At 46.5% G+C, this 15,413-nt stretch overlaps 1 protein-coding gene across 1 annotated transcript in view; it reads right to left on the bottom strand.

The window, feature by feature from the left end:
- Positions 1-676: 676 nt before the first annotated feature.
- Positions 677-15,413, bottom strand: part of LOC8039353 (terminal uridylyltransferase 7-like) — a 40,583-nt gene continuing 25,846 nt past the window's right edge. Inside the window, 12 exon segments of the mRNA XM_029972755.2 lie at positions 677-730; positions 732-932; positions 4,607-4,698; positions 4,879-4,926; positions 5,362-5,539; positions 9,461-9,541; positions 9,972-10,085; positions 10,627-10,716; positions 11,832-11,993; positions 12,661-12,761; positions 13,538-13,624; positions 14,557-14,653. Of these exon segments, the coding sequence (XP_029828615.2) occupies positions 677-730; positions 732-932; positions 4,607-4,698; positions 4,879-4,926; positions 5,362-5,539; positions 9,461-9,541; positions 9,972-10,085; positions 10,627-10,716; positions 11,832-11,993; positions 12,661-12,761; positions 13,538-13,624; positions 14,557-14,653 (1,305 nt within the window).

The following is a 15,413-nucleotide window of genomic DNA, read 5'->3' as shown; positions in this document are numbered from 1 at the left end:
CTTCCTGAAGCTTTCTAAGCCATTGGAGGCTATGGTTTTATAAGCACATCACAGCCTCCGAGTAGTATCGGTTGTACAATATTGCAGCTTAGTTTATCATTGGGAATTGTGCTGGTTTATGGCCTGCTCAGCTCAACGTGCTTGACGCCTTTGGCGAAATAATATTATGTTCAAAGACAAACACGAGGGTGATCTAAAAAAAAGATCCAATTTCTTTCGCTACCGGGCAACGTATCCCTTGGGTAGCCGCGCTAAAGGGTGGGGTGGGCCATGTCTGGGTGGGTAAATGCAAAAGCAGAAAAAATATGCATGCACAGAACGCCAAACGTTCTGTGCATACAAAACGTTTGGCGTTTTCTTATATTTTTTCGACTTTTTGTTTTTACCCACCCATACATGGCCCACCCTACTTTTTATGGTTCTCAGGTGGCAGGGGGGGTTGGCTATGACTCAGGATATTGCGGTAATGTTGATTGTAGAAGTGTTATACGGGCCTGTCGTTAGGATAAGCATAGTAATTCACTGCAATTAAAAAAAAACTTTGATTTCGTCAATTTATTTTGCAAAACGAACTTGCTTCAAATTAGTAACTTGACGAGTGTCACCGAGAGCCTGTAGACTAGAAAATAGAGTATATACAAACGCGAGACGTATAAAGCGAGCTGGCGCACATTTGTCACGCGCCAATCTGGGGCTGGCGCCAGTTGTCCTTTGGGGCCCGGCCCCTCCCCCGACGCGCAGTGGCTCGATCTCTTCAAGAGGCTGCCACCTCCCTGCACCCGGTCGTTCTGGCTACCGTTGCTATTGGCACCGTGCCGGCGCGGGCAGTCCTTGGCCCGGTGGCCGATCTTTGAGCAGAACCAGCAACCCCGCTCGGTGGGGGGCTGCCCGTCCACGAGCCGGCGTCGGCCAAATAACAAATGCGTCCTGCTCTAGTGCGGCGTTTCCCAAAAATAATTTGGGGAGCTCTTTTAAAGGCGATGACAAGAGAATGATCGAATTTGAAAAAAAATTGTATTCCTGAAATCTTTTCAGCTTCCCCATGAACTATGATTACTCGATTTCATCTTTAGGTACTGTAAAATAGAAAATTTCAAGTCGAAAAAAATTGAGAATAATTTTCTCAGCTTTGCCATTTTCGTCAAGTGCCATTTACATTCCCTTCCCCATTTATGTCAGCTCACGAGAAAATTAATTCGTGAGAAAATCCACGCACATTTTCCACTTTGAAGAATGTGGGTATAATCATGAACACTTGAAAATTGTCCAGATACTGATTAGAGAACGAAATACGAGATTCTTCTATTTAAAATACTGCTCAAATTAGTGGGTTAAAACACTGGTTTGAGGTTTATGTGTCTCTTCCGAAATCACCAAACCCTAGGGGATGAGAATTAAGAATGTTTCTTACTTTTCTGAAGATCTTACCTAAATTTAGCACGCAAGTGTGTTTTTTAATCCTCACATTCAGTCTGCAATTACATTTCAGATATATTTTTAATAGAAAATAAAGTGCAACTTTCTTATGACGATACCACATATAACGATGTACTGCTTCGCTATTGAACAGCGCTCTGAAGGGGCTTCAGGAAATCTTTAAAGGGTGTGAAGGGGACATCAGGAATTCTTGTGATGTTTGAAGGGGGCACCGATATTTCCTGGTGGGTTCGTGGGCCCCGTCCGGGGCTCTCCCGAAATGTCTGAAGTGCCCTTTAAATGCCTTGAAATGTCTGAAAGCCTGTCAAGAACCTTTTTAATGGGGTCGGGAAAACCTTCAGGCTTCTTGAGATGTCTGTGGGGCCACGGCCTAGGAGGAGAAAACACATTTTGCTGAATTAGAACATAGCAACGTATTGTTCGCAAAGGGAAAAAAATAAGTTCTTGGAGAATGTCGATCGTATGTGTGTACGGTCAGTTTTTTATTACTGCTCTTCTATCAAACACGACTGGGCTCCTCGACCCGTCTGTCACTGGCCGGGTGTTCGGTCGCCAAGGGGGCTGCGGGTTCAATCGCCCCAAGTGGTGAATTGACAAGGCGCGGGACGAGTGTTGTTGGCCGAGCGGCGTTTTGAGGCGAACAAGCTTTACTTGTTGCACGAATAATAATAAAAAGGGCAAGCCGAGAGCAGCGCGTTGCCCAAAAACAGGGACGCCGGGGAGGTTGCAAGGGCGAAGCGGGAGCGACTCGTCCCGGGAACCGGTTTCCCCGCGGGGGACGATCCCCAAAATGGGGAAAAAAATAAACAAAACCATTTTGCTTTTCACCAGAGTCGGTAGTCCTCTCTTTTTCGTCGTCGTCAAAAACACGAACAGGCAACTCAAATCCCCCCTCTCTTACAACGCCTACACACACACACTGCGCTTCTCCCCGCCCGGCAATGAGGAGAGGGTGCAGAACCGCCAGGGCCGGACGGCACGCTTGTCTAATAGTCGGCGGGAGAGAGTGGTGTGAGGAAGCCAAGGCAGCCGAGGAAGTCAGGAGGCCGCTGTAGCCATTTTCTTTCCACTCGTGGGCGGTTTGTTTCTCACCGCCGTGGAGATCTGGAACGGTCCGGTTTCCTCCATCCAGAAAGGTAAGGGTTAAGGAGTTTAAGGGCTCGCCCCTTGGTCTGTTTTAATCCCGTCCGTTTTTTTCCTTGGTTCCGCAGGTAACCCCAGTTCGGCGTTGGCCGCCTTCAGCACCGCTCGAGCGCCATCGTGTTCAGCGCATTCAAGGAGATGGTGGCCGCTGTCGGCCTACTCGACGCAAGCCTGGCAGTCGAAATCAGCGTCCCACCGCACGTAGTGCCTGCGCACCGGGATCATGGCACTGTGGGTCCTGAGACGGCGGATGACGGCCGCTGTTCCGCCTTGTTCCTTGCGCCTCTTCGTCCGACAGGCTTCAGAAGCATCCAGCGAGCGAAAAATACGCCGAAGATGCCGCCCCGACGACGTCATAGACGAAACCGTGACTGTGCTCGGGATTTCTCAACGGTGACGGGATCTGCTTGCGAGCTCGTGGTTTTCGCTAAACGTGCTTACTTAGACTGTGTATGTGTGCGTGAGGTGCACCTGCTCGGTTTCATTTGCTGAACTACCGAAAATCAGGAATTTACCCAACGACATTGTGAGTACTTTGAAGGATACTTTTCGTTGTGATAAAGAAGTCAGTTGTTCCTATTTGGTATGATTCCTTTCGTCGACAGCTGCTTGCGCTCGGGTTTGAACAAGCGTTGGTTTTTATCGTCTTTTTGGGTTTTAATATGCATGTAAAACTTAATCTCTGCAATAAATTTTCAATAACGTTTTGAACTGAATTTTTGTCTGTGGTTCATAGTAATTTGGGCGTCTAAAGGGTTGATGGGCTAAGGGGTTCGGGTTGAAGGGCTGTGGGGCTGGAGGTTTTTTTCTGAGGGGTATACCTGAAGGGTATTTTTGAATGGGTTTGAAGGCCTGTGAGGTCCCATAATCCTTCAGGCTGATGGGCCCTTTAGAATTATTTTCAATAGGGTTCTAACGATCAGTTTCGAGTTTCTAGACTAGAAACACCCAGTCTAGATACAGTGATAGTCGGTTGTAATGATTGAATTTTTAGGTCTTTTCAATATTATTGCATAAATAATATAATTGTAATTAGCATTATATAATTTAATTAGAAGCGAATTCTAAATTTCTATTTAGGTCATTTCTTATATGTCGCTAAAGTGATTTCTTCGAAAAGAACTAGATTTAAACTTGATACGAAAAATTCCTAGGGTCCCACATACATTCTAAAGCTAATAAGTATTATAAAATTGTCATTTATTATAAATAAATAACAATTGTGAAAAACCAATGGATGGTATAATAATTACATTATGTTTCAGCTATTTACTTTTTATCCATCAAAAATAAAAAAGGAAGCTTTAGGATGCAGTTTAGTTACGAGTAACGACAGTATTAGAAAATTTGTCAGGCAAAGACACTTGACAAGAAAAGGCAAAGCTGAGAAAAAATCATGAGCCATTCCCCTCTGTGAAGGTGGAGGACCAGTCAAGCTGTTTAACAGATGACACAGACGTACACAAAATTTTGAACAACGGTACGAACACATTTATTTTCTTGATCTGTGGTCATCGTGACGAGCCGGAGGAAACTAGGCACGCGCGATGGGACCTCTACCCGGCAGAAAGTAGACACGCGCGACGGGACCGCCATCCCGGGAAATTGGAAGGAAAGAAAACTAGGCACGCAAGTAACTTGGAACGACAACAAAGGGAAGGCAGTGCGAGCGTAAACATAGCCGACGCGGGTCGCACAGCGGCCAATCTTGTGAGAAACCTTTATTATCTACTGCAGCGTCTACTGATCTTGAAACTGGTGCGTATTAATAGCTAATCTACTGAAAATGCATATCGAAGTGATGAGACCTATAAGCATTTTGCATAGAATGAAGCAATTTTGCATCAAATTCGGCGCCCGAGTTTTTGTGGACGCACACGAAAAATCCACGGAACTTTAGTCATAAACAGGTTCGCTGTAAAATCGCTCTCAATAATTTTTATCCACCACATGAGGTGGCAAATGTCCTTCCCATGGCGTATCCACCATAGAAGCATCCTTAACGTGACGAGAGATGGATACTCACAATGTAGCTGTCGTAGGCGGTGGGCAGCTTTCGGGACGGGGTCCCGAACAGCGCCCTACCATTGATCAGGGCATTCATGATGGAGGCGTTCACTGAAATGTCACGACAAGAATGGCAGTCAGGGCATGGACCCTTGGAATGAAGGCATTCGGTTCAGCACGAGTCGGTACTAAGTCGCACTCGTTTTGTACTTGTTCGTTAGAAAAATGGCGCAAACTTAACAATTCGAAAAATTGGTATCCCTTGGTAATCGGTTCTCAAAAGGAACTCACTCTTCCGGGAGACACCGCTGCCAAGGTTGTGGTTCAGTTTAAAGGGGTCTGAAACATAAGTACCACGATTAACAAAACGAGAAAACAACTTAGGACCACCAAAAGAGGAAAATGTCAGTATTTTAAGCACAGTCTGGGCTGGAAAACAGCCCTCTGATCATCCAAAACAGTATTGGGCATACATTTATTACCCTGATCGACAGAAAAAAAACGATACTACGAAAATGCACTAGGATACACTAAAAACACACTTCGGTGTTGGTCGAAGACGACGGTCGTCAGGGACTTCAAACTATTACCATTGAGTCATCGTTAGTCATTCCGTGGCACGCCCCAAGCAGCGAGCATGCTGGAGCTCAACGAGAGACAGTGCAAAGCGGCAGACGCTTGCGCCTTCCAAGTTGTATTCACTAAACCCTCTGAAGTGGAGCAGGGGGATCCAGTTCGTGTCGAAAAACAGCATGTCACAAGGTGACGACTCACCCTCGATGGCCATGCAGCGCGACGTCCAGGACTCCTGGAGGCGGGTGATGGGCTCGCGCTGCCGGATGCTGACGACGTCGGTCCGGAAGTCGAACACCTCTGTGTAGAAGCGGAGCAGCCCCAGCCAGAGCTCCCCAACCGACTCGTTGTTCTGGCCGAACTCGCTCCACACCGACTGCTGCAGACGACAAAGCATGACTCAGCATGACGTCGAGGCAATCGCAAGGGTGCCCCACAGCGGCGGGAAACACGCCAGCACGGCGTGGCCGCGGGATCGACGTCAGTTTGCGAGGTTGTGCAACAGAAAGCGAGAAAGCACCTTCAAAGCGAGACGAAGATAATTGAAGTCGGATAAACAGATCTAAGGGGCACGGGGATGGAAAACCGAGAAATTGCGAAAAAATAGATTTTAGGAAAACAACTTTTTTTGGATATTGAACCGAAATAGAGGGATATTGAATCGAAATTTGAATTTTGTAAAATAAAGCCGCAGAAACGGTGAGAAAGAGTATACGAACTCCAAAACATCATTTATACATTGATATCTCTACAATTCCGCGTTTTCGGTTCCTATTTTTTTTTCTTTCAAAATTCGGCGACATTTTTTCGGTGTTTATTTCAAAATTTAATTTCCGGTTTTTTCGGCGTATATTTATGTCGAGAAAAGTTAATCGGCTCTTTCGGTGAAGAGAAAATAAATATTAACGGACACCGTATCAGATTAACCTTGTAGCTCTGATATTTGTGATCATTCATGAAAATGAGAATCGTGACGATACTTGTTTTATCGGCCTCAGGGTCGCGTTCAATCTCGCACTCTTTTTTTTCAAAAATGCGGCGATCCGTTAGAGATATCGCTGTATGAGTGTTGTTTTGTGGTTTTGCACCGTCCCTGCCTATCCGTCCAGCCTTGTTTTGTGAGCTCAAAATTTCGGTTCAGTATCCCTTTAAACTACCTCCACAGTAATTATCAACAGCTAATTGACTAAGAAAATATGTTTTAACAAATATTTACGAGTTCCTGGCGGCTTCACAATCGCGCTGAAGACGCAAAATCAAGCCGCTTGCTTTCATCTTGTCGAACAACCGCCATCGTGTTTTTTTTTTTTTTTTTTTTTTTAAAGCGGAGTTTTAACGAAAACCCGGCGGTGTCGTTTGTTCGTCAGTGCCAAAGAGAGTGAGCAAAAGAGAGGGTGTGCGTGACACGTGCGAAGCTGCCTTTGGTCTGAAGTACTGACGTCAGCATGTGCTAACCTCCCCCTCTCTCCCCGGCGCTGAGAAACCGACAGAAACCGCCGGGTTTTCTCGAAAACGATCCGTTTTGCTTTCGTTAATGTAACACTCACAGCTCGCGCAGAGCCAGAGAGGAGGACGCGCCAAGGCCAACACCCCCTCGATAAGAAAGTCTAAATGATGAGTTTTCTTGCGTCACTAAAGAAGGCCACAGATTGGGCATGACTACGGCCTCAGTGTTCGGCAGGGACTCCGACTCTCACTGAATGGACACGTGTTCCGGCCGAACGCTGAGGCAGCAGTCGTGTCCAATCTGTGTCCTACGATAGCCTTCTTTAGTGACGCAGAAAAATTCAGCACTTGGGCTTTCTTATGTAGGAGGTGTTGCCGCGGCGCGGTAGAATGCAGGCGTGCTCAGCTGCCGCTCGAGTCGTCGCCGGTTCTTCTTCGCTCTGGGTTTTCGTAGTACGGGTGCATTTGCTGGGATGTGTGTGATTAGTTAAAACGATGGATGCGGTTCACTCCACGAGTGATATGGATGCGGTTCCTCCCGTGATTGGTATGAGTGTGGTCTTTTCCACGAGGCATATGGATGATCGTATCCAAGAGCGAAAACAATTGCAGGGAGACCCATTGGTGGATTCTCAGCGAATGCGTCAGCATGATTCCTGGGAGACGCCATACACGGCCTCCTTTGGAAAACGCCAACAATGACTCCACAGCGAGGCCAAAAGGAGACAGAAAAAAAATAGACGAAGCAAAAAGGAAACCAAAAACAATAAAGTGAAGGGATCAGCATTAGCAATTCCCAAATAGAGACGTGTGTGGCGTTTCCCAGAGGTCATGCTAACACATTCGCTAAAAATCCACCAATGGGATTTTTTTCTGTTTTTTGACGCCCTTCAAATTGTGTCCGCAGCATAACTTTGGCGTGATCAGCTTTTTCTCGCCTCGCGATTGCGACGCAGTTATTGGCCAAAGCGCCCGCTCAAAAGAGTGCACGACTACTATTGGCCGCGACGTTTGTTCTTCCTTCGTTGCCATGACTACCGTGGAGCCGGAACGCGTCTCACCAGCCTCGCGTCGTCTACTTACTTGTTCCTGCGCTTTGTGTGTGTGCTTTTCGCCATGTTTGTGATCGTTTGGTGCCCTCTGTTTTAGTGGCTTCGCACACTCTGTCCATGTGTTTCGTGGCCACAGAGGTGCGGGGAATGAATTAAGAGACGGTGCGCGCATTCGAAGGACGAAATCAGTTCATGGTAGCTTCTCTGCATGGCCACCATCAGAAGCAGCATCGGCGGCCCGCGTCTGCATAGCGGGATACCAAGGCTCATCGCGTCACTACTTCAGATTGCGCTTTTTCGATACAGGCCATCGACCGTTGAAACTAAGTAAAGACAACCGCGGAACAAAAAGGAAGTATGCAAGGACACTTCCAACTACTCTGCGGGTAAATCCGTTTCTTGTAGCGCAATCCTGCTTGCGATTATCGCGATTTTCGGTTACAACGTTGCTTGCTCGAGAGAAAGCTAACGAATAAAAGCCGTGGACAGTGACTTTTGAGCATCCGAATTGTGTCCGTAAGCTCTTTGCAACACGAAAAGGAAAACTGCAAGCAGAATCGCGTCACGTGAAACGAGCTCAACGCTGAAAATGTAAGGGCAGCTTTCAACTGCTATTTTCTCAGAATGCAGTTTTCCGCTGGAATTGGTGGTTATCTCAGCAATATCTGAAGAACTGTTTAATGAATTTGCGTGCAGTTTCTTCCATTCTCTTCCTTAATAACTTGGTGAGAGAAGATTCTTTTTTTAGACGATTGTGTTAATATTTTATAACACTCAAATTAAATTTGATGGACGAGGATATGACCAACAATATCAAATGCAATGTTGTGCAAACATTTGTTCGAATATAAATTAATAAAAAGCGCCTGCCATGCCCTCGGGTGCCTATCCAGGAATGCTTATATTAAATTTCACATTTCCACTTTGTTTTGCTATTTCTCCACGGCTTGGGAAAAGAAAGAATTTGAACCATAATGAAAAAAAGAAGAATAGATTGAGAATTCATGGGCACAGCTTTATGAAATTTGACAGTTACTCATATATATATATGCCATGAATGTGCCCTTAAAGTTTCATACATATAGCTCTAAATATAAAGAAAGTTTAGGTTTTTTGCAAGCATTCCCCCTTAAAAGACACAAAAATGACTTCTTTAAGCAATCTGGCTACGGCACGCGCGTAAGAAAAATTTAATTTACGCGAAAAAAATTAAAGGAATATTTCCGGCGCAAGATGTGATTTAGTCGGTAGTCACCTCCTTTCCACTTGTTCTCACTGTCGGCATTTTGGGCGCATGGATGATAGGTGGATCGGCTTCGCCTTAATGTTGAAGTGGAAAGAGCGAATTACCTTCTCGTTGAGCGAATGTCCATTCCGTGAGGTCATAGACTTTGCGTGCAAAATTTAAAAATAAATCTCACGTGTCCTTTTCAGACTGTTTAAATATTTTAATTTTTTCAAGGGCCCTTTAAATAGTGCACGTTCAAAGATGAACCCCCTTTGGTTGCTTAATCGTCAATTTCCTGACTGCGGAAGCACGAAAAACATTTTATTCAGTTTATTTTTGCGGCGTTTTGAGACGCAATACGTAACTGTATACCAAATATGCTCTTTTTTAATCAACCTTCACAGTCGGGTAGCGAGTCTGACCGAGACTGCAGTTACCCGAGAATTGTACCTTCGCAAGATTGAATGGTGAAAGTGCATATGTTCTTCAAACTTCCATTTGAAATACCAACCACAAATAAAAGATCCTTATACTTTTAACTGAAAAATAACCACGACACGGTCCAAAGGCTTACCAGGCGGTCCATATCGTCAAAGAACCAGGCGTTCCATCCTTCAATGATCACCTCTGGCTTCTTGTCTCCCTCTGGATAGAGCTGCCGGCAAAAAGTGACATCAGTAAGACATCAACGGAATTTGAGGAAAGCAGAACATGCAAAACAAACCATATTATGAATGCCCAATTATGTATTCGACACACGTCATTTTTATTATATATACCAGCATTAGGTGTCCGACACATTCACAATATGGGCGCAACTTGCGATAGTTACGATTCCCAAATTCAACTTCCTAAGTTTTCAGTACGGTGTCCTGAAGCTCGGACAACATCGTTTTTGCTCTGTCGTGGCCTCTTTTCATCACCTCTGCAGGACGTAAAAGTGTTTCCTGCGATTTCATATAGAACTCCACATAACTGCAACAATTATGTTCAGCAGCAAGGTGGTTCAAGTGTCGGTACTTTGAAGCGCAGCCTACGCAGTAGCCCTAGGGTAGAGTAGTGACGACGGGACTAGCATCACCCACCTCCTGCAGGACTGGGATCACGGGCGGCTGGCACTGCTGCAGGTAGTACAGCACCATCAGGATGTACGCGTACGAAGACAGGCTGCCCCGTGACGCATCTCCGATATCGAAGGTCTGTCGACAGAAGTGAGACACCCTTGGCATTCATTATCACGTGACACCCGAAGAAGTCGCCAAACATCTACTGCCCAAACGCCCCGTTACGCAGAATGCATCCACGACATGCATCGATGTCTAATTCACGTGGATGCCTCCGTTCTTCCCCAAAAAAGCATCCACAACACGAGCTGTCTGTAACAACGAGACCAAAACGCACGTGTTTACCCGGTTTGTCCCTAAAACGCTAATCTGGGCAGCGTGACAACGTGCGGCACCGCGACATCATGTTTTGACCGCATGTTTTGACAGTGATGTGAACGCGTGTAACCGAGAGTTCCACCAACTGTATGACCACGTCATTCATATTACATCCAACCGCAGGACTACGTCACACATAATGGTGCCCACTAAATTCAACGGTACGTTAGGCCGCCCCGACACCAGTTCTGATAGACTGCATTCTCCATTAAAAGCACTACGTGAGATTCCCCATACTAGTCGTCGTGAGAACCTCCCCCCATTTCCCCTTCGGCGTTCACTCGCTGCACGGGCTCACCTTTGCAAAGTGTTTGAGCGTGTAGCCCAGCACACGCACCCTCTCGTCGATGGCGCTGTAGACCTTGAGCAGTCTCGTGTTGTGCAGAGCCTGTAACGTATCAGAAGGCGGAGTTGGTGAGAATGTAAGGCCGAGTGCCACATGCCGGCTGGCTCACAGGGTCGAGTTTGGGTGAGTGCACGGCAACGCACGTAATTCCCCCGCACGAGCACCACAAGCTTGTGTGGCCCACGATACCGCCAAGATTTAACTACCGTATCTATTCGAATATAAGTCAACCTTTTTTTTTTGTCTTTTTTTTTTTTGAAATGCCTAAAGTTAAAGATCGACCTATAATCGTGACTAGAAAATTTCGATTGCATGGAGCTATCGAGCCACTGAGACACCGAGCCGACGTCACCTTAGTGCTGCAATGTTTCTTGATTCAGAAAGCAGCAGCCGGCGGCCCGTCGTGGCCACCGCTTGCGCTTCCCTCGGGCATTAAGCGCCGTTCACACTCTTGCAACCGAGTAAAAGCGACAGAGACGGAACCGGGTTTTAAGCCTCTTGGGACGTGTTAGGACCGGATGCGCTGCAGTCGAGCTGGTTCTAAGACGTCGTAAGAGGATTGAAAACCGGTCTTGTCTCTCTCGGTCGTACTCGGTTGCAAGAGTGCCCACGCGACACGCCAGGCACCTTGCCCCACTGCCTTTCCCTCTCCCCTCCTCTCCTTTCCTTACTCGCGGATGCACAGTAAAACAAAATACGGAGGTTACTTTCGCTTCTTGTTGGACACGTGACGGCTGGCGGCGGCTTGCGGCGTTGCTCGCGTCTTTGTATGTGATCTTTCGTCGCTTCGCCTGTCTCCAGCGGCTTTCATTTCTTGTTGCCGATTTGCAGCGGTGTCAGCGAGGTTTTGTTGCGAATTTGTGAGGATATCCACGAAGCTGACATAGCTTCCGACGAAGATGACATGTCCGGAAGTTCTGACAAATTTGGCATCGTGCTGAGTTTGAGCCGACAGTGCTGTAAGTAATTTTTTTTTTTTTTGCCGAAACAAACTTTTGTTTTTAAAAAATGAAGTTTACCACATTAGAATTGTATTTTTATTCTCACCTAGTTTAATATGAGGGCATCGACCTATATTTTTGGTCGACTTATATCCGAGTAAATACGTCCCCTTCTTCCCCCCCCCCCCCCCCCCCCCCCCCCATGGCTTTGCTCACCAGGGTGTTGTAGAGGCTAATGTCGCCCTCTAGCCGGCTGGGAAGGTGGTAGAATTTGACAATGGGCACCTTGGCCGTGGTGATGGGAACGATTCTGGCCAGGTCTGGGTGTGCTCGCAGCTTTCTAGCCAGTTCGGGAATCGTCTGGCTGTGGCAGAGTTCCTGCGGAGACGTCGAGCCGCCACGGGAACGTTTGAAGCCAGAACATGCAACAACTGTCGAGAATGGACTGAAACTTTCCAGAGGGAGGGCGAAAATGAGAAACAAAGCTGACGGTGTTCAATACACTCGGAAGATGAAAATGAAAAATGATTGACAACGTTGGAGCTTTCTAGAGAAAAGAAAATGCAAAATGAATCGTGGGGTCGAGACCGACACCTTCGTTAACGAGCCACATGCGCCACGAACTATATAATATTTGGGCACCGTGACAGTGTGCCTCATGATGTGATGTCACGGAATGTGGGCCCGTGATCTAATTATGTTATTCAAGATCATAACACTACAACCTCGCAGCGCGAGTCTCGCGACATTGGTGATGCGTGACGTGGCACGGCCTGACGCACATCACGCGACCCGCCGTGGCGGCAGCCGTGTGAGCCATAGCGGCATCCTGCTAAATGCAGCGGGACATTAGCCCGCAACTTAATTGACGAAGCCATGCAACGGCCGTAGCGACATGCACGCAGATGCCAACTTGGTTCCGTTAAGAGGAGTTCTGCATTGAAAACGCATCGCAACGTTTGACAAGACAAACATCCTTCCATGCGACTTGGAAGATAATTGAAACTCTAGACGACAGGTGTTCACCTGGAGAGTGAATACCCACCTTGCCATCCTTGCTGCTATCGAAGGTCAGACACAGGTCGAGATCGCTCCTCGCCAAGCCAAAGCCATTGCAGGAGGAGCCGTAGAGTGTCAGCCTCGCATCTGCATATTCGACCCGAGTGACGAGCCACGTGTAACATGAATACACTGTACTGTAATATGCAGGGTGAAAATATCCGTGATGCTAACAGACAACATTTGGTGCCTTTCCTACCCCATTCACCTTTTGTTCCAAATAACAAAGTTATACCGAATCAACAGTGTGGCATTAGCACACTTTATGTATACCGTAATATCCGGAGAGAGAGCCCACCTAAAATCGAATGCAAATCGGGCGAAAATAAGGAGCGGAATAACTTTCTGTGTGCGATCAAGGAAAGTTGACAAAATGCTAGTTTTAGCTTTTGTGACCAGAGAAACTGGAAGTCGCAGCGAGGGGCGATGAACTAAAGATGACGGCCCTTTCCAGTCCGCAATGTTCGTTTATCTCCCTCCGCAGCCAAGCGACACTATTTCTGCAGAAGTCACCATGGGCCAGGGCCCCGCAGTTTCTAGAAGTGGGCTAGATTTCTGTGTGTTTAAAGAAAGAGCAAAACGTGCAAAAATAGGGGCGAGTTATTTTTGGGGGTTCTACAGTGGTTTGCAAGCGATACGTGTTTAAAAGTTATATGCAGTGCTGACTATATACAGGCGCAGATTATAGACTTTATGAGGATTTATTTTTACACGACGGTTCTTCATATGAGAGGTGACAGATTTTGGAGATTACAGTTTCTGTTAATGATAATATGTGTATGATCCAAGCAGGCGTTTCTGAAGTGTGCTGCGTATGAACACACTACGGCAGATATTTACGGATGCAAAGGTAATCTACGCACCTGTGTACAGCTCTCTGATTAGGCGCTCCAGCCCATGAAGGAGCCTGCTGCGGTCCTTTTCTTCATGAGAGCGCGGCGAGCATTGGCCTGCAAAGAGCGAGCCGATTTCATGAGCATGTTTTATGGTGAGCAGCAAAAGCGCCCTCTGCAATAGGTCCGTTCGATTTACCTGCAGCTCCTTCGCAAGTGCAGAAAAGTGTAGGGCGGTGTACTTCCGGTCTTTTCTCAATAAACATACCGGAAGTACACTACCTTACACGTTTTCTCCACATGTGCAGGAGGTGCAGCTAAATCGAACCAGCCTGATGTTTACACTCTCATCAGCTAACTTGAGTATAAAAAAAAACTATAGTGAAAAAACAGGCATGAAAAGAAGAATGGAGCAGTCCTGCGTTAAATTACAGCACAGTCACGGAGACAGTGGCGAAACGTCACGGCGAAGTCGCTGAGCATCGGCGTGTCATTCACGCACCGCGGGGTGTTCGGAACAAAATAGGCATCTGACTTTTAGTTCAGAAGGCATTTGTTTCATTTTTGTTACTCGGCACGTCAAAGCGTGTCTCCTGGCACGAGCTCTTGGCACTGACAGCGTCAACCCTATTGAAGAATGTCATTTGTATGAGAAATGTTTGTGTACCATGAACGCACGAGTCATACAAGATATATAAGAACATAGAACCATCTAAGAACCACATAAAAAAAAAACTTGTGAGAAGTTTCTTATAAATTTCTTATATGGTTTTATATGTTCTTATTTATCTTATATAGTTCTTATATATCGTCTATGTTTCACATGTGTTCATTGGACTAATGCTATAGCATTGTTTTGTCATAATGCCTCCGCTTGGCACGCGGCAGGCCAAGGTTGCAAGGTTTGGCAACATCGACAATGGACACCCTACGCCCTACTATGCGGACTACATCAACGACAACTACAACGTCACCAGAAGACGTCATTTCTAGTGGTGTGAAAAACAAGCAGCGACTATTAGTGTAAAAAGGGAACGTAGAACACTCACGCATCACATCCAGACAGACGTCGTTGAGGATCATGATGTGGCCTCGCGTCATGGGGGGAAGCTCCACCAGTTGCGGCAGGATCTGATTTGGACACTTCTGTAAAAGTAACGGAAGCAAGGCGCTCGTCGTCCCCTTTTGCCCAAGGCACTCCGTCGACCCGACGGGACCATAATCAAAAATCGCGTGCAGAGACAAGGACAAACGAGGAAGGAATAATGTTCAAGAAATGGAGGAAGGAATTACGTTCAAATTTTAGCAACTCTTCCAGCTTGCTACTTTACTAGAGTCCCCACGGGCTCACACGAGCATGCTACACGCGGCGACTCCCGCTTGTTTTTTTCTTACCCGTAAACGCACAAATTCATACTTCGCATATTTACTCAAGAATTCGCCCATCGTCGCTCGCTGTTTCTGTTTATCAGTACCTCGGTATTGAACTAAGTTCGAATCTTTCTTGTCTTTCCAACATTAACACCATAACCGCTAAAGCATCCCGTACCCCCGGTTTCTTGAAACGCAATCGGAAATCTAGCCTCTCGCCTCCGCAAATTATCCTATGAAACCTGTGTTCGCCAGAAACTAGAGTACGGATGCGCTATCTGGGCCCCCTCACCAAACATACTCAGTTAATCAAATCGAGCTCATTGAAAACCGAGCTGTTCGGTTTATTTCATCATATTCGCGTTTCGACAGTGTGTCGCTAATCAAGGAATTTTTTATTTGTCTACTGGAAACCCGACGTAACATTTCTCTCTATGCTTAATTCACTGATTAGGCCACAACCCCGGTGGTACTTTGTTCTTGCATCTGGAACTCCTGAACAAGGAATCGTGTATTTTTAACACTAAAAGTTTTA

This window comes from Ixodes scapularis, unplaced genomic scaffold (assembly GCF_016920785.2).
Source record: "Ixodes scapularis isolate PalLabHiFi unplaced genomic scaffold, ASM1692078v2 PGA_scaffold4__175_contigs__length_147842914, whole genome shotgun sequence".
In the NCBI taxonomy this organism is placed as follows: Eukaryota; Metazoa; Arthropoda; class Arachnida; order Ixodida; family Ixodidae; genus Ixodes; species Ixodes scapularis.
The sequence above is the reverse complement of the archived record's forward strand: the minus strand, read 5'-3'. Positions and strand labels throughout refer to the sequence as shown.